The 21,430-nt window shown below is 39.4% G+C and overlaps 2 gene segments (V, D, J or C); both read left to right on the top strand.

Annotated features, from left to right (window-relative positions):
• Window positions 1-21,430, top strand: part of LOC128587405 (T cell receptor alpha variable 8-3-like) — a 624,669-nt gene that overhangs the window by 118,911 nt on the left and 484,328 nt on the right.
• On the top strand, window positions 4,517-5,210 carry LOC128587403 (T cell receptor alpha variable 19-like). The segment is given in 2 exon segments: window positions 4,517-4,632; window positions 4,885-5,210. Coding segments are annotated over 2 exon segments (363 nt in total).

Genomic DNA, 21,430 nt, shown 5'->3' with positions numbered 1-21,430 from the left:
ATGCTAATGAATTAACTGATGGTTGGCGGTCCCTACGTAGCTTCAGGATGGGGGATGGAAGACCAAGGCTAGATTAGAGGTTTGGGACTTTCTTTTTTTTTTTTTGTAGAGACAGAGTCTCACTGTACCGCCCTCGGTAGAGTGCCGTGGCGTCACACGGCTCACAGCAACCTCCAACTCCTGGGCTTAAGCGATTCTCTTGCCTCAGCCTCCCGAGTAGCTGGGACTACAGGCGCCCACCACAACCCCAGCTATTTTTTTTTGTTGTTGCAGTTTGGCCGGGGCTGGGCTTGAACCGCCACCCTTGGCGTATGGGGCCGGCGCCTCACTCACTGAGCCACAGGTGCCGCCCGAGGTTTGGGACTTTCAACCCAGCCCCCAACCTCTGAGGAGGAAGTGGATCTAAAAGGTAAGTTGATCATCAATGACCAACAGTCTAATCAATCATCCCTATGTAATGAAGCCTCCATAAAAATCCAAAAGGACAGAGTTTGGAGAGCTTTGAGGAAGCTGAACACGTGGAGGGTTACAGGCAGGTGAATAACACTTATTCATGTTTAGGACAGGGTGGCTTACCCCAACTCCTTGGGGACTGAAGCTCCTGTTCTTGAGACCCTTCCAGACCTGGTCATATGCATCTATCTCTTCATCTGGCTTTTTATTTGTATTCTTTAAAATATCCTTTGTAATTAATTGGTAAATGTAAAAAAAAAAAAAAAAAAGGAAAGAAAAGATAGATAAATAGGACATGAGTAAAATTTTAAAGTGGTGCTCATCAAAAGATAATATTAGGAAAATCAATAAATAATCCAGAATCTGAAAAAATATTCTAGGGAGAAATAGCTAAGAAAGTATTATTTCAAGAATATATAAAGAACTCTAACAAAACAATAAAAAGCTACCACAATAATAAAATACAAGTAAATGGAATGACCAGTAAGTACTACCACAAGCTGAATATTTGTGTGCTCCAAAATTCATATGCTGGAACCTGTTGTGATTTTAATTCGTTATGGTTTCTTTCTAATTTGGTTTTGAGGTGTCTCTCTTGTGAGTAGCAATAAAACAAACTAGCCCCTGTCTAGGAGAGGCTTGACAGTGGGGAAAGTTAAGTTTAGGTATGTGGGTCAGGTTATACATAATGAGGAAGTGAAACCAAAATGTGTAAAATAATAGAAATTTATTACTCATAGGTCCTAGAGAGGGTAGGGGTGCCAACAGGAAGCAGAGAAGTTTGGAGGCAGCAGGGAGCTCAACCAGCAGGTGGGGAGAGAGGGTGGGGGTGTGCAAAGGGGGAAGTCAGCAGCTGGGGGATGTGTTGAGTTTTGGGTTAGGGGAATGAGGAGCAACCACACAGGGAGGGGAAGTTTCAACGAGGCCAAAGGTGATAGAGCACGACTTATGTTAGGCCTAAAAATGGATGTCAAGGCTACGACTGTACTGAACAAATTTATGACAGAATCTAACCCCAATGGGATGGTATTTGGAGTGGGGCCATTACAAAGTGATTGAGTAATGGAAATAGTACCCTTATAAAAGAGGCCCCAGAGAGTTTGCCCCTTCTGCCACATGAGGACACAGTGAGAAGGTGACTATCCATAAACCAGGAAGCAGGCCTCTCCCTGGTCACTGAATCTCCTGGTGATTTGATCTGACATTTCTCAGTCCTGAAGAAATATATTTTCTGCTGTTTATTAGCCACTGAATCTATGGTATTTTGTTTAGCAGACCAAATAGATTAAGACAACTACATAAAATTGACTAAACATCATGAGTCACTAGGGAGATGCAAATGAAATCCACACTCAGATGCCATTTACCTCTGCTAGAAGATCTAAAAACAAGGTATTGTTTATTGGCAAATATGTGGAGCAACTGCACCTTTCATGCAGTGTTGGTGGGATCATAAAATGTCACAATCACACTGGGAACATAGCAGGTAAACTCATGGGTGTTTAGCAGAGAAAAGTGAAAACATAGGCCCTCAAATGTTTGGAAGAGCATATTTCTCACAAGTTGGAAACAGCTCCAATGTCTATCAATAGGAGAATGTGTGAACAATTATGGTACAGCCAAGTGAAGAACTATTACTCTATAAGGGAACTACTGACAGATAGCACAACAGTATTCAGGCGTCTTTAAAACCTTATGCTGAGCAGTAATAGAAAGCACACCCTCCTCCCAAAATACAATTCCACTTCTATGAAATTCGGGACCAGAAAAAACTAAATTATGGTGATAGTAATAAAAATATAGCTGCCTCTGGGATGGAAGGTTTGACTGCAAAAAGGCAAAGAGAGATTTTCTGGAATCATGCAAATGTTCTATTTATTGTTTTAGGTGGTGATTACACAGATGTATAAAATTCTTTTTTTTTGTTTTGAGACCTCAAGCTGTCGCCCTGGGTAGAGGGCCGTGGCAGCACAGCTCACAGCAATCTCCAACTCCTGGGCTCAAGTGATTCCCCTGCCTCCACCTCCCAAGTAGCTGGGACTACAGGCACCCGCCACAACGCCAGGCTGTTTTTTGGTTGCAGCCATGATTGTTGTTTGGCAGGCCTGGGCTGGATTTGAACCCGCCAGCTCAGGTGTATGTGGCTGGCGCCTTAGGTGCTTGAGCCTCAGGCGCCAAGCCAGATGTATAAAATTCTTCATCTAACTAAAATGAATAAATAATATCTGTGCATTTTGTTATGTCAATTATACTTTAATAAAATGAACCAAAAATAAAACAACATAGCTGAAGTATAGAGAAATGTTCCCTGTGTAATCCTAGACTTAGATAAATTTACGCAAATTGGAAAAGCTCATGAAATTAGCACCCATATTAAGAAAATGGGCATAGCCCACATCCCAGGCCACTCTTGTACCTGTGCCCTATTTCTACCAGCCCAAATAATAGTTATTTGGGTGCAAAGAATAGTTTTGTACTTTATGTAAATGGGATCATTTAGTATGTGCTGTTGCATATTGTTTATTCTCCACAATCTTAACTTTATGAGATTTATTTGTATAATTAAGTGTAGCCATTGATCTTTACTCTCAGAGATGAAGGATATTCCATTTTCTTTAATCATTTCATGTTTGTATATTTAGCCCTGCAGGCATATTAATGTCCAGGTCATCTTTGTTGATTCTCAGTCCTAGGCAGTTGTCCAAGGGATTGGGGGTAGGTGCCAGGTTATAACCCTGGGGACCACGGCTGTTCTGCAAACAAATTTCTGCAACAGCTGTAGAAATCTGGCAAACTCATTTTTCCTTCTGTGTATTTTATTTTTTTATTGAGGTACATTTTTATACAATGAAATGCACCTACACGTTCAGTTTACCATGTTCTGAGGACTATATATACTCTATAACACAGAAAGTTCCATTTTGCCCCTTTCTAGTCAATTTCCTCCTCTTAGAGACAACCACCTTCTGGTACTTTTACCACTATTTAAATCATGCTGGACTTGAAAATACATTATTTTTTCATAATATAAGAGCACTGTGGCGGGCGCCTACAGTCCTAGCTGCTCGGGAGGCTGAGGCAAGAAAATCACATAAACCCAGCAGTTGGAGGTTGCTGTGAGCCGTGTGACATCATGGCACTCTATTGAGGGTGGTAAAGTGAGACTCTGTCTCTACAAAAAAAGAAAAGAAAGAGGGACTTCAAATGTCAGTAAATTTAAATATTTATTGAAGAAAAAGAACACAAATAGACAATTAAAAGCTGCAGTTAATTGAATCACAGTCATCAATCAGCACCCTGACACCAAGAATATTAATCATGGCCTTTCATGCTGCTAAAACATAAAGATGCTCCCGGTGAAAAATCCTTTGTCTATACCTGTAGCAGTGAACTGACAAGGGCACTTGCAATTTCTGAATTGTTTCATTCATGATATCAAATAACATGTGGTCTGGTGGTCTGGATGCACTCGATTTGAATACAGGGTGCAATATTTGAAAGCCACATTTTTTTCCAGCACAGATTTACTAGTCACTGCTATTTGACACATGGAACTGGACAAATCTTATTAATCAGGAAACTTTGTAGCACCGTTAAGAAGATGAGGAACTTTATTTAATGTAAATTTTCCCAGAATTTTCCTTGGAGTGGAGGAAGAAAGTTATAATGATTGGGAGTGAGCAGTTTTATCTTCCCTTCTGGAAGAAAAATCTATGAATATATTTCATTGTATATGGAGACAAAAAAGTATAATTTGTTGTCAGTAGTCACCATAACCCAGAATTGTATTTCTTGGGAAATTTATGAGTCCATCTTTGATGCATGGACTAAATATAGCAAATGGTTGAACTATCAATGCCTTTCTATTTAATTTAACTCAGATGCAGATCCACATATAATTTCTGTCCCTTGAATTATAATAAGACCAAATAAGCAGGTTAGAGTCTCATGAAAAAAAAAGCCTTGGCATAACACAGGAAAACTGACATCAGCAGATTACATTTCCTGTTGTGGCACAGAAACATCTTGCAGCTCAGTCACTGCTCATGCCCCCTCAGGCACAGGTAGCCATCTATGATCTAAGTTTGAAACTGAGCAAAGCCATTTCACTCAGAGGAACAACCTCCAACATGCTGCTCCCCTTCCTTCTGAGAGTTGTCACAGCCTCCATCTGCTTTGGTAAGAATAGTAAGGACAGCCACAAATGCAGGATCCAGGCTTTTCTTAGCTTCCCAGAATGGGGTAGAATGAGATTGTTGTATTATCTAGTGTGGTTTAAGAGAGTAGCATAATGGTTGAGGGAATCAGAGTCCTGTCCCGCATTAGTTTCTTACAATGCCATGGGTACCTCATAAAGAATCCATCTAATTCTCTCTTCCTCCCTCTCTCTTCTTTCTTGCTTTCTCTCCCCACTCCCTTTTTTCCCCTCAGGATTCGGCATGTCCCAGAAGGTAACTCAATCCCATGCTGCAATATCTATGCTGGAGGAGAAGGCCGTGACCTTGGACTGTGTATATGAAGCTATTTCTTTCAGTTATTATTTATTCTGGTACAAACAACTGCCAAATGGGGAAATAGTTTTGCTTATTCTTCAGGAGTCTTTTGATGAGCAGAATGCAACCAATGGTCGGTATTCTCTGAACTTCCAGCAACTGACCAGTTCTATCAGTCTCACCATCGCAGCCTTGCAGTTTGGAGACTCAGCAATGTATTTTTGTGCTCTGAGGGAAGCCACAGTGAAATAGGTGCGTGCAGGAGCCCTACAAAAACCTCTCATCAACATAAGGCATCCCCCAGGTGTGAACACATAGCAAGAACACGGGTGAGAGTCACAGCATGGATAGGAAGAGTCAGGAGCTGTCAGCAGAGATGAGGGTTTAGAAGGGAGAACTTCTTTCTAAGGAAAACGTTCTCTCTGGCTCAGAGAACATACCTAAACATGCCTTTCATCAAAAGCATCTTATCATCAATTATTCATTCTTGAATTAGATTATTTGGCCAAAGATATTTTTCTAAAAAATATTTTCTGTGGTGATTACATTAAAGTGGAAATTGACTTTAAAGTAGTTCAGAAACAACCAAATCTACATGAATCATTGGATGATTCCGGTTCACTCTGCACATATTTATGCATTGTTCAAAGCCTGAGCTTTGCTCTAGAGCTGCAATTACACCTCTTGGACTTCTCCCCTTGACTCATGCTGCACCATGAATAACTTGGAGTGATATGCCCAGGATAAGTGTTACCACAAATTTTAACACAAAGGTGAAATGAAACTCTTGATTTTTCTCAGAACCTTGTTGTGCCCAGATCTTGAAATCCCCCACAAAGACCACCAGGGAGCCGAGTCCGATGCAAAAGCAAAAAAAGCCATTTTATTGCAAGTTCGAACTTGGACTCCTGGGGTCTCCGCTACAACGGATCCATGCCCCGAGCTCTGGAGCAGGAGGGTTTTATGGTCCTGTGCAGCGGGTGGGTGTACACAGCTTGAAACAAAGGGGTGCTTCTGGATTGGTTAGGTGGGGGAGGAAGCAGGTTGCCTATCACCTTTAGTATGCAGCTGTAAATTGAAGGCTGTGAGGCAAAGTGGGGTCAGTGAAGGCTGTGAGACAAAATGGAGTTAGTTTTAACAAAATGAAGTTAGCTTGGTCCTTTCAACCTCACCACATGATCACAATCTTTACATGCACTTACAAAGTTATCCCTGTTTTAAGTTAGAAAACAACAGAATACCGAAAGAAAGACTGCTAAAATAAAATAACTCCAAAATTCTACCAGAAAAAACTATATTATGGAGTCACATGATATAGACTGTTTTTAACCCAGTAGTATATTGTGAAATATTTATACAATGTTACATATAGATCGACATCACACATTTTAATAATAGCATTCAAGTGCATGATTTTATAATACTTTATATTGGCAATTCCACTTTTTTTGCTATTTAAATTGTTTTAACTATTCACTGTAATAAATCATACTGAGATGAACACACATATACAGTTATATCATGATTTCCTAGATAACGCCAAGAGTTAAATAGCTGCTATTTACCTTTAAATCTTTCTAGTGTGGCTCTCTGACCATTTTTGTGACCCTGGAATATAACACACTTTAATTCTGCAACCACTAAGCACTCTTGTATTTGCCCTGGTTCACAAAGTTCTCTGTCTCATTCCTAACGACTTTATTATCATTAGTAAGCTATCATAAGGAGCTACTTTACTATAACTCCTGAAGATGCCAATTTCAAACAATCCTTCATGTGCTGCACATCCTGCATCAGATTCCATGCAATTTTTAAAATTGTATTTTCCAATTGTTGCTATTGGTTTTGAGACAGCATAGAGACAGGACTTCAATCCTTCATCCCTGACCACGGAAGTCCACACAACCTGGCCCAACTAACCACAAAAGAGTTATAGCAAATATTAATAGTTTTTTGACTGCCAGAATTGAGCCCATATTCATATAAGGAAAGAGTGAGACTGTCCTGTAATGTTTTTCAAGACCACTAAAGCAAGACAATGAAGGGAGCTGATAAGGCACCAGCCCTATAGGAATCCGCCTCCAGCCAGAATAGACCCAATACTTCCTGTACCCTGACATTTTCCTGATTATAATCTTATTTTAATGCTAAACATCACACCTGGGGGTAAAGATTTAACTTGCTGATGAGACATATCACCCATGAAGGAGCATATAAGAAAACGACACAGGTGCAAGAAAATCTCCACCTCCAATGGAGTCACCCTTTCCCGCCTAAACCTCTTTTTGAAAAAAAAAAAAAAAAAAAAAACGCTCCCTGAACTCCTTTGGGAGAGGCAGCCTGAGGACTATTTCCTTTGTGCTGCCTCCTTTGTGTTGGAGCATAAGCTCCCATAAAACTTCTATGTCTCTCCTAGGGCCTCTTGTTAATTTCCGTTGCATAGAGAGCCCAAGGGCCTGCACCTGTAGCAGTTTTTACACACGGACCTTGTATTCCTTGAACTTGCTCAATCTACCAGCTAATTCTAATCAATCATGGATTCTTTTGGATTTTCCACATCCATCATCATGCCATCTGCAAATGAAAAAAAGTTTCATTTTCTTCATTACCATCTATATATATCACTTATTTTCCTTGCCTATAGGCCACCCTTGGTGACAGGGCTGGGGCTCCATGTGCATAGGAGCATGCAGTCCCAGCGCCCAGCGTTTGGAAGGGTTTCTCACATGGGGTTCAATACTCTATGGTTGCCATCTTGAAATTCTTAATGATTTTATCTTTGAATCTATGTTTTGTAAGTGAAGAGTGAGGGGGCAATGGGGCAGGTGCCAGAGGTTTGGAGCCTCAGCTCGCAGGTCCTTCTAGTATTTCCGTGAGGGAGCTATCTGCCCCTGGCTCCCAGCCCCACCCGGCCTCTCCTTCTCATTCATCTGAAACCGAGAGCTAATCTGTTTCAGTCCGCCAAATTTAGCCCGCCTTGCTAGCTTTTAATCCTTACTTCCCTGTCTGATCTTGAAACTTATGTAAAGTCACTTAGCCAAACTCAGCCGTATAAATCCCCACGAGTCCGTGTAGATACCATCTCTATGGGTCACTAGAGCAATGGTGGCTTAAAGTTGCTATATGGTGGCTTAAAGAAAGGTGATTGGCATAGCCCCAAGCCAACCCTGCTGCACCCCTATCACTTGAGGCCTGGAGTTGGAAACCAGCCTGAACAACACAACCAAACCCCAGCACTACAAAAAATTTTTTAAAAGGCCACCTACAGTCTGAGCTGTCCAGGGGGATGAGGTGCAAGGATCGCTTTAGCCCAGGAGTGCCAGGCTGCAGTGAACTATGATTGTGCCACTGTACGCCAGCCTGGAAAACAGAGCAATACTCCTTTGTTTTGTTTTGTTTTCCCTTTTCTTTTTAAAGGCTATGATAGGCTAACCTCAAATTGGGTCATGGCTTTATTTCCCTATTAGGCATCTGAGTGAAATCAAAAGTGAAAGAGGTAGCCGATGACAACCACATGGGACTAAAGTAACTGTACAGGTCTGTTTATTACGGTAGGGAGGCAGAGGCTTAAAAATGTAAGAGAGTGAGCAAAGGAGTGGATTCTGGAGTCCTACCTATTAAGTCCATCTAATGATTAGGGTCCTGCTTATAAATGGTCTTTGAACAAGAGATTCAGTTGTTCCCACCCCTCCTTTGTGGGAAGAAAATGAGCAGAGGCCTAGAAAGAAGGGAACAGTAGTGGGAGCTTCCTGAGTTAGGGAGAGAGACCCAGTATTTTTTTATCCACATCACCTGCTTTGGGTTAACAGCCTTGTAATTTGCCGATATATTCAGGTAAGGAGATAGAAAATCACCAAGGGATTCCTGCTTTTACCTGCCCCACTGTGTCATCGTCATCACCATCGTCTTCATTATCATTTGTTGAACTCTTAGCACCCACCAAACTCATTGCTCAGCACTTTACATATTCATTTAATAAAACAAAAACTATGAAGTAGTGTTAACCTATTTCTCAGATGAGAAAATTGAGGCTTAAGTAAGTTTTGAGATGAGGGCATTTTTAAGATAAAGTAAATGTTTCAGGTACCATAAAATGAGATGGGGAGGGGGAACACCTGGAGTTAACCTACTGGACAGTATATCTCAAATTTTACTGTGAAGAACCATGTAAAGAGTTTATTTTTTAAAAATACTTCATCCTCAGGTTCAAGTAATTGAAAAATCTTTGAAAAATACTGGAAATGGGAGAGTGCTGCATGTGGGAAGGATGCACGATGCAGATCTGCAAATGATCGTGTGTCAACTTAGACAACAGGTGTGCAGGGACCCACGAAACCATCCAGGGATGCCTTAAATGCAGGTGACACCTTATTCTGAGTAAATCATATCCTATTCTGATTAGTAGAAATCGCTTGTTTTAATAAGTAAAAAGATAATAATTTTTGTTTTCAACAGTAACAAGAAAAGTAAATTTATCCATGATTGAAGAAGCAGCAGAGAGGGTTAGGGGATAGATAAGCTTTTTAGTTGTAGACTTCTCAACCAGAAAATAGCCCAGAACAGCTTATTTGATTCTCCAGTATGGATAAAAGATTTTTCATTCTTTATTTTTAATTAAAAAACAAAATCTGTACATCTTTCAAAATCCAAAAGCCAATTATCACTTAGTATTTTCTCTTTCATTCTAAATTTAAACGTATTGTCATTATTTTAGTAACTCTGTTACTCTCTGAATTCTTTACAACCTGTCGAGTTTTATTAAAGAAAGCTGCGTACAACACTGAAGAAACTCTGGTTATTGAAGAATATAGCACGGTAGTTTTCTAATCTCTGCCTTTATGGTTCTCATAACAAATCCGGGATAAACCACACTGATACTCATGACTGTCAACTACATTCTCATAACGAGGCTTTCCTTTTCTAATATCTATGGCGAATTTTGGTGGATGTGAGGCCTATTTCTGTTCTTTGTCCCCAAAGCTCACATAAATAGTATATTTTTAATATTATTGGAATACACATACTGTATATCTATATATTTATAATCCATACATCATACATATTCACATTTATATATAATAAATGTATAATTATGGGAATATACGTATATATTTTTATTCCTTTTTTTTTTGGAGAATTAGAAGGCTTTATTTAGAATAACTTACAGAATCAAACAGACTTTTTCCCCATTAGATGAAGAAGACTTAAGTGGGCTATTTTCTGTTGTTATGAGTTTGACAACTAGGACCCAAAACTAGGAACCAAATAGACATTAAGCACTCACCAGTTTTCTTTTCTTTTTTTTTTTTTTTATTAAATCATGGCTGTGTACATCAATATGATCATGGGGCACCATACACTTGGTTCGTAGACCATTTGACACATTTTCATCACATTAGTTGACATAGCCCTCCTGGCATTTTCTTAGTTACTTTGCTAAGACATTTACATTCCACATTTACCAAGCCTCACATATACCCTTGTAAGATGCACCACAGATGTGATCCTTTCAATGCCCCTCCCTCTACCCCTCCCCCCCCACTCCCTCCCCACTCCCTTCCCACCCCTTTCCCCCTCCCTCAGTTTTCATTGAGAATGTCTCTCAAATGAACATTCCCTCCATGGTTTATGAAGAAACAAAGAAATGGGCTCTGCGACCCCCAGTTCTCACCCCTTAGCTGATGTGAGGAGGTAGCTAGGAATGGGAGGAGTTGGGAGGAGGGAGCAAAATATCACCAGAGTGTTCCCCATTTCCCACATGCTACTTGGGGGGGTCAAGACTCACAACTGAGTACTTTCAAAGAGAGAGGGCAGCTGAGCAGGAAAGAAAATTGCATGAAATTTCATCTTTGTATCTGAATCAGATTTCGATCTACTTTTTCATTTTCTTAAGCAGAAAATGAGGAAACTGGGAGAGGGGCAGGCATGGGCTGCCTGGGTTTCTCCCCTGGGTGTGGTGAGGAGGCACCAGTGTGCTTTGGGCAAGTGCTGCCTGTGAGGCAGCAGGGCCTGCCGCCCTTCCAGAGCTGCACCCAGGAGAAGACAAAGGAAGAGGCTTTGAAGTGTGCTTCTGAGTGGGAGCCAACCACAAGAGGGGACCCTGGCTGTGAGAAGCCCAGGTTCTCTTGGGTGCTCTCCACAGGGGCACTCACCACACAGAGGCAGCAGAGGTCAGCAACAGCACCAGAAGTGCACACCAGTTAAGAAAGAAGATTTTGCTGTTTTGTCCTCCTTACTTTTCTTCCATCGTAACCTCAGGGGAATTAAAAGTAAAGAAACAAAGGCGGAAGAGAACTGAGTAACTTCACTGTAGCCAGGGGTCAGCCCTGAAATTCAGAAAGCAGAAGAGAGGTAAAGATCAGAATTTTATCTAAAGACTTTTATTTAAAGACTGCATTGAGATTTATTTAGTAACTGAAAGTGGCCAGAGGTTTTGGGATTTTCCTTCTTAAACATCTGTAAGGGGATAGGGTCAGAGTCCCTTCAAAGGACCCCAGCACAGTTAAGCCTCTTTGATTTTCTTTGGTACCCTTTCCTCTCTTCTCCCTCTCACTCCACCTAGAAACTGTTTATTTAGTCTCAGGTAGGCAGACTTGTATTATACCTTTCTGTCACTGCCTGTATTTATAGTTCCTGCCAGATTCCTTCATTTGCTGACAGAGCTGTAACTCTTAAAATAAAATGGTAGGAATGACTTCTTCATCTTCTTTTTCCTGCTAAACCTCCTTTTCTAAAAGTGATGAGCATAGAATTACTCAATTGAATATTATGATTTTAAAAAATGAAACAAAGCAAAAACTCTGTTATTGCAAAAATTGTCTTCTTTCACACAGTGATCATTCTGAAAGCATAAAAAAGACCAAAATTTGTTCAATTCTTTCTGTAATATCATAAGCACATCTAAGCTATCCTCCTCCAAACCTGTAAAGCAATTTATAAAAGTAAGATGGTGGACTTACACAGGATATGAATGAAAGCTTTCGTTCATGTATTTAGTCACAAGACAAGGCATTGAATCTGTCAATAAAATCCCTGTTCAGTTGGGAAAGAGTGTTTGGCTCACATTCAATATTGAAGTTGTGCAGAAATTGTGACAAGTGATATACAGCACTTTATTCTCTTTGTTATAAGCAGGGTGATCCATCCATGGCTTCCAACATTCAATAATTCCTTGTCTTGTCACAATCTATTAGGCAAATTTTTGTTTTCATCTAAAATAGGATGCCACAGAAAGAGGAAGTGGCTATACAGCTTTCAAGCTAAATTGATCCACTTTTGATGTATTTGACAGTGATGAGAAAATTAGAATTTTTTTTTTTTTTTTTTGGTTTGGGAGAGAGGGAATTATTTTTCTCGGTCTATTTCAATTCTCCTAAATTTAAGACAATAAATGAGAAAAAGTTTTCTGGGCTACTTCTTCCTTCCTTCATGGAATGGCTTCCCCATCCCACCCCCTTTTCTTTTCCTCTGCAGGTCAATTCTTGAGGCATGTCACCACTAGGGGCACACGCACAGAATGGGGGAGAGGGTCAGGGTTTGTGGGGTTTGTGGGGTACAAGAAGGAGGACCACCCCAGGTCTCTTGTTTACTTTGTACCAAGACATGCAGCCTAGAAATATCCTTCAAGGGACACATGTATCTGCAGGCATTTTTGGTGACCAGAGAATCACAGTCTCAAGAGACTTGGATTTCAGATCAGGCTAAACTGTACCTTTTCCAGTCACTTTGGACAATCACTCTCTGCTTCTGAGCCTCATTTGCTCTTTCTTGTCATTAAGATGAACTTTCTCTATCTTCTCATAACTGTATAAGCCTTGGTGGGGGGTTTCTGAATATTAAAAAATGTCTTTGAGCCATCAGATGCATCTGATCACTAATGTGGTAGGTTCTTCCTCTCGAGTTGTTAAAAATTGATGAAAAGGGTTCTGAGTGAATGCTGTCCTTAAGATATTTTAGATTTTAAGACTCATACACGTCCTGAAGGATACCCCTGGGTTGAGAATGAATGCTTGTTTCATATTTTTACTCTCTTTTTAGAGCTACAACTAAACCTATGGAGGATGTTTCAAGAAAAGGGCTACTATCTCATTGTGTGACTCTCAGCCTAGGGATTCCCCAGAGTGACAGTCACCAAGCAAGGGGATGGGCTGGTTGGAGGTGGCTCTCCTGATGAGTCTTTGTTGTGTTACCTTCTCCAGCTCTAAGCTGAGCTATGAAACTTGGATTCCAGTGTCTGCTTGAAATTTGAGGCTGATGACGGGTGACTGGGCTCCTGACCCTCCATTAGAGTTTTAGGGCTAAACAAGGATGGTATTTGAAACTAAGAAATCAGAAATCTTCTGACCTTCACTCAAGATGCTAAGGGCATGAGTCTAAACAATACCTATTCACTGTTTGAGGCAGTCACAACCCCAGTGTGAGGTTGCGTCATACTCAGTATATTAGTTTGCTAGGGCTGCTATTACAAAGCTCCATGGACTAGGTGTCTTAAATAAAAGAAATGTATTACTTCATGGTTCTGGAGACATTATCTGAAACCAAGATACCATCAGGGTTGGTTCCTTCCGAGGGCTGTAAGAGAAGGGTCTATTCCAGGGCTCTCTCTTTGGCTTCTAGATAGCCATCTTCTCCCTGAATCTTCATATTGTCTTCTCTCTATGTGTGTTTGTGTCCAAATTTCCTCTTTTTTATTGCATTAAGGCCCACTTTCATGTCTAAGTTTAACTTGACGATTTCTGCCAAAACCCTGCTTCACTGGATTTTGGCCAAAAGGCTGAGAAGTAATTTACAAAAAAAATAACGATTTTAAATAAAGTCACATTCTGAGATACTGGGAGTTAAGTCTTCAACAGATACCTGTAAAAGTTAGGAGAATAGAATTTACTAGATAACCCTCAGTGAAATCTCACAGACATTTTATGTAAAGAATTTCCTCTGTCATTGTGCCCCAGAGAAAAAAGCAAGACAGATCAAGAGTCCTGCCTCTTGCCAAGTGAATGTAGGTAACACTAGCCTTATTTGGCTCTTTCCATAGAACAGAAATGAGAGAAAACTGAAGTAGAGGGTAGGACTCATAGATTAAATTACCTCTAGGTACTGAATTAAGGGTTTTCAATGAGTTCATGGGAAATGTACATCATGAGGAACTATACCTAGATTTCAAAACTTTTTTGCACCCAACTAAACTTGTACCCATATGTTACAACGTGTCTGAACAGGATGTGGTTTGAGGCATAAATAAGGATAAAATATCAGTTTGAAAGGAGACTCTGTCAGAGCAACTTAAATTCTCCTAAAATTGAAAGAGTAATAAGCATCAAATTTATGGTGAAACTTGAGTGGAAGAATGATACAATAATTAATGCTTTGTGAAAAGTTTATGGGGACAACATTGCAGAGAAATCAACAGTTTATAAATAGATAATCATTTTAAGAAGGGATAAGAGAATGTTGAAGATGAAGCCCATGGTGGCAGATAATTCACATCAATTTTCGAGGAAAATGTTTATCTTGTTTGTGCCCTAATTGAAGATGACTGGTGATTAAAAGCAGAAACAATAGCTAACGTGACAGACATGTCAACTGATGAAAAGCTAAACTTTCTGACTGAAAAACTAAAACTGAGCAAAGTTTCTATTCAATGGGCGCCAAAAAAACTGTTCTGCCCAGATCATCTGCAGACAAGAGCAGAGCTTTCCATGGAAATTTTAAACAAGTGGGGCAAGATCCCAAAGCAATTCTTGGAAGAATTGTAACATGAGATGAAGCAGGGCTTTACCAGTACCATCCTGAAGGCAAAACACAACCAAAGCCTAACTATCAAGAGGTGGAAATCTTCCAGTTAAAGCAAAAGCAGATCTGTCAGGAGCAAAGATCGTGGTGATGGTTATTTGGGATGCTCAAAGCATTTTGCTAGTTGACTTTCTGGATGGCCAAGAAACAGTTAACATCTGCTTATTATAAGCGTATTTGAGAAGTTAAACAAAGCTTTAGCGGAAAAGTGCCTGTGTTTCCATCACTAGAGTCCTACTCTAACATGACAAAGCTCCTGCTCAGTCCTCTCCTCTATCAAGGGTGATTTTTGGAGAGTTTCTTGGGAATCATGCATCTACCTTACAGTTTGCTTTCTAATCTTACAAAATATTAAAAGGACACCTATTTTTCTTCAGTTAATAATGTACAAAAACTGTATCAGCATGGTTAAATTCCCAGGGTGCTCAGTTTTTTAGAAATGAACTAAATGGTTATTAACATCACAAAAATGTCTTGAATGTGATGAAGATTATGTTCAGAAATAATGTTTGTATTTTTTATTTTTATCTTTTAATTCCATTTTTCCATGAATTTTTAAAGTCCCCTCATACTTTGACTTAAAAAGTAATCCCATGATCTGGAGGTCTGGAGATAATGTGATATTTTCTTCCCTCAGAGATTATGTGTAGTGTTGAAATCACACAGCATGACTCTTTGCTGAAAAACAAGAAGTGAATATGTTCCCACTCCACCATTGGAAGGAGTAAAAACATAATCTGGTATTGATAGTTTGATGACCATGGCCATAGCATCTGATTTGAGGTTTAAAGAACAATGTGACCAATAAAATGTCTTTGTAGCCCATCCGTATGGACAGAAAGTCCAGTCCCCTGATCTTCCACTAGATTACCCTGAAAAATAGCACGGTTACCAGAGATGCATGGTGGGGCAGAATGGGACACACTGTCTCCCTAGTGGGGAGGAGAGATAACCCTCATTTAAAGAGGTCATTGCATAAGAGACTGTGAGATTAATGGAACAAACTGGAGAATGAATCAAGAAGGAAAGGAGAAAAAATGCACATGAAAATCAAGAACTGGGCCAGAAAATAAGTAGCAGGAAGAAGGAGGAGCCTGGATATTGTCCTTTTTTCAATCTAACGTTTTCATTCTTGTTGAAGGTCAAGTGTGAAGCTCATAAATTGAGCATTATTCCTCTGAGAAATGTCTGGGTTCTCACAATTTGTTCAACTATAGAGCATGCATTTGAAAAATAAATGAATCTTGAAAGTTTGCTAGAGAAAAACAATTACATTAATATTTCTTATTTCAACTTTTTCCTGTTTCCTATATGCCTGTTAAGTACTTTATAATTAATGAAATTATAAATTAATATCTAATTATTTAAATAGTTAATATAGAATAAAAAGAAATACTCTGTTTATTTGCCCCTGACAAAGTTCTCACCACTGTTGAAGGTGTGGTGAACACATATCCACTGTTTGTATTCATTTAGATACAAACTCGTAATAAAAACACTTTATTTATTTTTTTAATTAAATCATAGCTGTGTACATTAATGCATTTATGGGGTACAATGTATTGGTTTTATATACAATTTAAAATAATTTCATCAAACTGGTTAACACAGTCTTCACCACACTTCCTTAATTATTGTGTTAAGACATTTATACTCTACACTTAGTAGACTTGACAGATACCCTTGTAAAATGCAGCATATTTAAAAGCACTTTTTAAAAACAAAAATAGTATCACACTATATGTTGAATACTAATTGAATAAGTCAGAGAAATCTTTGCAAGTCAAAACATTTTGCCTACTTTATTCTTTTACACAACAGTGTAGTATATCATAATATAGATCTACTATAATGTAGTGGCTATTGTATTGAAAAGATAAAGTTTTCCGCACTTTTTTTACTGTGCATACAATATACAATTTTATACATGTATTTCTGAATACATGTATTCAGTATTTCTGAAGAAAAAAATTCCAGTTGAATGGAATTTCTGTATCCAATGAGCTGTGAGATGAGAAACCCGGGGGCCTAGATCTTTATTAATTTATATTCAGTCATCAGGATATGAGAATGTCCTTTCCTGATATCATCAACAGCAGAATATTAATATCATGATTCTTAACTCCTTTTGCAGTCTGGTAAGTGAGAAATGGTAGGAAAAGGCTTTTCACAGAAGTGTGAGTTGAGAGAAACTGGTTCTTAAGGGCTAAAGTGGCAAGAGGAGGGGGCGGTCATAGGAATCTGGAGAAGGTACTTATCACTAGATGATGAAGTTTAAATTTCTTCTTTTCTAGCATAGGCATTTTTGTTTATTCAGGAGAAGGAGGAGAAGGAAGGGAGAGAAGGCTTTCTGTAGCAGTGCTGTGCTTGGTCCTGAGATGGCAGTGTTTTCACCCCCACTTGCCACACTCTGCACCTCAGTGTGTGAGTATGTGTGCTGGTGTGTGTGTGTGTGTGTGTGTGTGTGTGTGCGCGCGCGCGCTTGTTCCGATTGGCGGAGCCGACACTGTGTTCTGTAGAAACGCCAGATAGCAAGGCAGATCCTTTGTCTTGTGAGCCACTGTTGAGATTTCAGACACAAGAATTTGGTTCTCCGTGAGTCTGAGTGACAGAAGAAATGGAGAAACCCTTGGGCCTGCTCATAGTTTGGCTGCATCTGGACTGTGAGTTAGAGGGACCTGGAAATGGGCAAAACCCAGGCAGACTCCAGGGCATTTCTCCCAGGGAAGAGAGAGAAAGATGGGGAGTTCTGCCTCTGGTTTTCTAGGAGTTTATGTGGAACTTGAAAAAATAAACTTGAAAGTAATTTCTAAAGAGTCATTATCCACTAACCAGTCTGTGGTTCTCTTTCTGAACAGGGGTGAGCAGTAAACAGGACGTAATGCAGACTCGTGCAGTTCTGAGTGTCCCAGAAGGAGACAGCTTGGATCTCAACTGCAGTTTCACTGACAGTGCTATTTACCAAGTTCAGTGGTTTAGGCAGGATCTTGGAAAAGGTCTTACGTCTCTGTTGTTAATTCAGTCAAATCAGAGAGTGGAAATGAGTGGAAGACTTAAAGCCGCGTTGGATAAATCATCAAAATATAGTACTTTAAACATTGCAGATTCTCAGCCTGGTGACTCAGCCACCTACTTCTGTGCTGTGAGGCACAGTGCATGACAGCCACCTGCAAACAATACCCAAACGCTACTCCCTCTAGGATCCAACCGCACATTGTCCTTCTTGCTTTAAGAGGTTTTCTAAACTGATGCTCTCTCCAGATAGACACAGTTAAATATACAATACTTGCTATAATGATTTGAAGTTAAATTGTGAATTCTTTAAGTTTTTATCAACTTTAACAGATTTAGTGAGATTAATTTACATGCCATACAGTTCACCCTTTTAAAATGAACAATTAAGTGGCATTTAATACATTTGCAACACTGTGTAACTACCCCCTCCATCTAGTTTCAAAAACTTTTCAACACTCCAAAGGAAACCACATACCCCTAAAGCAGTTATTCACCTTCTCCTCCTCCTCCCTAGCCCCTGGCAACCACCAACCTGCTTTCTAGCTCTATGGATTTACCTATTCTGTATATTTTATATAAATGGAATCATGTAACAGGTGGCCTTTGTGTATGGCTTCTTTCACTTAGCATAAGTTTGGAGGTTTATTCCATTCAGGATGAATTAGGGAATGCTAAATATATACCTCTAATCAATCATATCAGATGCCTCACTTCTGGTTAGCCTATCTATAGCTTTCCCATGCAATGGCCACCAGTGGAGCCCACTTGAAGCTTTATTCCTCCGTCTGCCTTCACTATAAATCTTCACCACTCTCCTGCTTTTGAATCTCTGCCAAAACACAAGTGATGGTAGCTGACTCCCTTGGTACACCAAGCTCTGTATAAATAGCCTTTGCTTTTCTCGTTTGATCTTCACTTACTTCCATATAACCCATCTAAAGACACTTAATTTTTCTTCCCATCCAAGTTATCACTTTGCCTCATTTTGCACATGGAAAATCATGAATCACCACAAAGAACATTAAAGCTGGGGGCAGCTCGGCTTCCATTCAAATAGGTAATTGATGTGTAGATTGACAATATTATTTTGATAAGTCAGAAAGAAACTTTGAAGTAAAGCAGTTCTCAATATTTTTACCCTAAACTGTATCATAAGTATGATCTGAAAACTCCCAAGAAACAGCTTGGTCTTCCTGGGAATTTCTTACCTAGAATTGCTTGTTCATATCTTTTACTACATATTTAGGCTCTATATTATGTGATGAGGGGAATGGCATGCCACTCACAATATCTACCATGTACGGATTACAAAGCTGCCTTCTTTCTCATCTTTCTAAATGAAGTTGTAGATAAATTATACATTCAGGGATGTGAGGTAGAAAGGAGCTATGTGAGAGGGAATTTCCTAGCTATTTTTCCATGCTCTGAATGAACCTCTTTTGTTAATAAAAATGAATGAACCATATGACAAAAACAAAATGAATGTTCATTCTTGAAAGAAGTTACTCTCTTCTACCCATATGCTAGCAGCATGTTATGCAGGCAAACCTTTGCTGTTGGCAATCCACATGTGAACAATTATAATTTAACAGGGCAGATATGCACATACCACAGCAATTCAAATGCCATAATATGATAAGGATAATAAATTTTGAAATGTGAATCATGAAAGATTATACAATTGGGAGCTGCTTTAGGTTGGGAGGGTGGGGAGTGTACTGCTCATCAGAAAGGGCCTCTTTGATAAAATAGTTACATTGAGATATGTCAGGAAGATGGGCCAAGGCTCTTGGTAAGAAGTGCTAAAGAAAAAGGAAACAGTTTGTGTGAATGTTCTGGACAGGGATAAAAGTGGGTATAGTTAAGAAATTGAAGAAAAGACAGAGTGGCTGCAATAAAATGTACAAGAGGGGAGTAAACCAAAGCCAGAATTTTAAGCAAAAAATATACACGACTTGTGGGCCACGTAAGAAGTTTGAGTTTTGTTCCTAATTGAGAAATAATTGAATGTATATAAGAAAGTCATAAAAATAGATATATTCAAAATAGTTTTTGGAGCTAAAATTGCCAGGGCTTGATGATAAATTAGATATGCTGAATGAACAAAGAAGGAAGTGATAAGCAGCGTGGTGGGCTGAAGAACCACTTCTTATGAAAGGGATGATGGGGGGAGAGAAGATTTGAAGGGAGGAATCAAATATTCAGCTTAGAATATGTGATTGACATTTGAAATTTGTTTGGGATTTGAATGTGTGTTGAGGGTAGATAACGAGATTGTTAAATGGATATGTGAAATAGGCAGTTATTTATATGGGTTCGTGTCATAGACTATGGATCTCATCTGAAGGTGCAAACTGAGAAAGCATGACGTTATGGGTACTTTTACGACGATGAGAGATCAGGAAATTTCCCAATGGGAATCATGTGAAGTTAGAAGAAAAGATTATCCATAATCAAGCTGTGAAGAATTATAACATTTTGAGATGAGATAGAGGGGAATGAGCCAGTAAAATGGAGTGAGAAGGAGCAGCAAGCTTGGTTAGAGAAGAGCCAGAGGCATGTGTTTCCACGGAAGGCAAGTAAAGAAGTATGCTGAAAAGAATTCAGTAGAAAACTGCAGGGAGATTTCTCAGAGTTAGGAATGTCCACTGAAAAGCATTCAGTGGACATTTGCATTATGAATATTATTGAAGATTTTGGCAAGAGTGGCTATGAGGGCAGAGTGATGATGCAGAGCTAAATTTTGTGGATTGCAGAATGATTCCATATCAGCAATAAGACTGTTTTGCTTTCTTATCATTCTTGTGTTCTGGAGTAGAACTTTTAATTTCCTCTAAGAACTTTCATTCTTGAAAGAAGTTACTTTTTCCTACATATGTAGCAGCAGCATTTTAGGTAAGCAGACACCTTGCTGTTGTCAATACAGCAGTGAACAATTATAATTTAACAGGGGGTAAATACACATACAGTTCAAACCAACATATAATTTCAACATATGATAAGCATAATAAATTCTAAGGAGGCTATGATGAAAGATTATAAAATTGGGACCCTGTTTGTACCATATACAGTGGTCACATACAAAGCCCACGTTACAACTTACCTCTCAGTCTTCAACATTTCAATTTCAAAATTTAATTCCACAGGCAAATGTCATTTTACTGCACTTCACTTTATTAAGCTTTGCAAATATCATGTGCTAAATGCGACATGCATTTAGCAAGTCTATCGGTGCCATTTTTTCCAACAGCATGTACTCACTTCATGCCTCTGTCACATTTTGCTGATTCTCACAATATTTATCTGTTATGGTAATCTGTGATCTTTGATGTAACTATTAGAAGTGTTTTGAGGTGCCAGCAAACTTACTTGGTAAATGTGTGTGTACTGGCTACCCGACTGCCCAGACAGTCCCGTTTCTCTTGCCCTTTTCAGACCTCCGTATCACCTGAGACACAATATTGAAATTCAGTCAATTCACAGTCCAACAATGGTCTCTCTATGTTCAAGTGAAAGGATGGGCCACACGTCTCTCACTTTGAATCAAAAGGTAGAAATAATTAAGCTTAATGAGGAAGGTATGTCAAAAGCTGAGATAGGCTGAAAACTAGGCCTCTCACACCAAGAAGTTAGCCATGTTGTGAGTGCCAGAAAATGTTCTTGAAGGAAATTAACAG

This window comes from Nycticebus coucang, chromosome 6 (genome assembly GCF_027406575.1).
Source record: "Nycticebus coucang isolate mNycCou1 chromosome 6, mNycCou1.pri, whole genome shotgun sequence".
NCBI lineage: Eukaryota > Metazoa > Chordata > Mammalia > Primates > Lorisidae > Nycticebus > Nycticebus coucang.
This window is presented reverse-complemented; position numbering and strand designations above follow the sequence as displayed.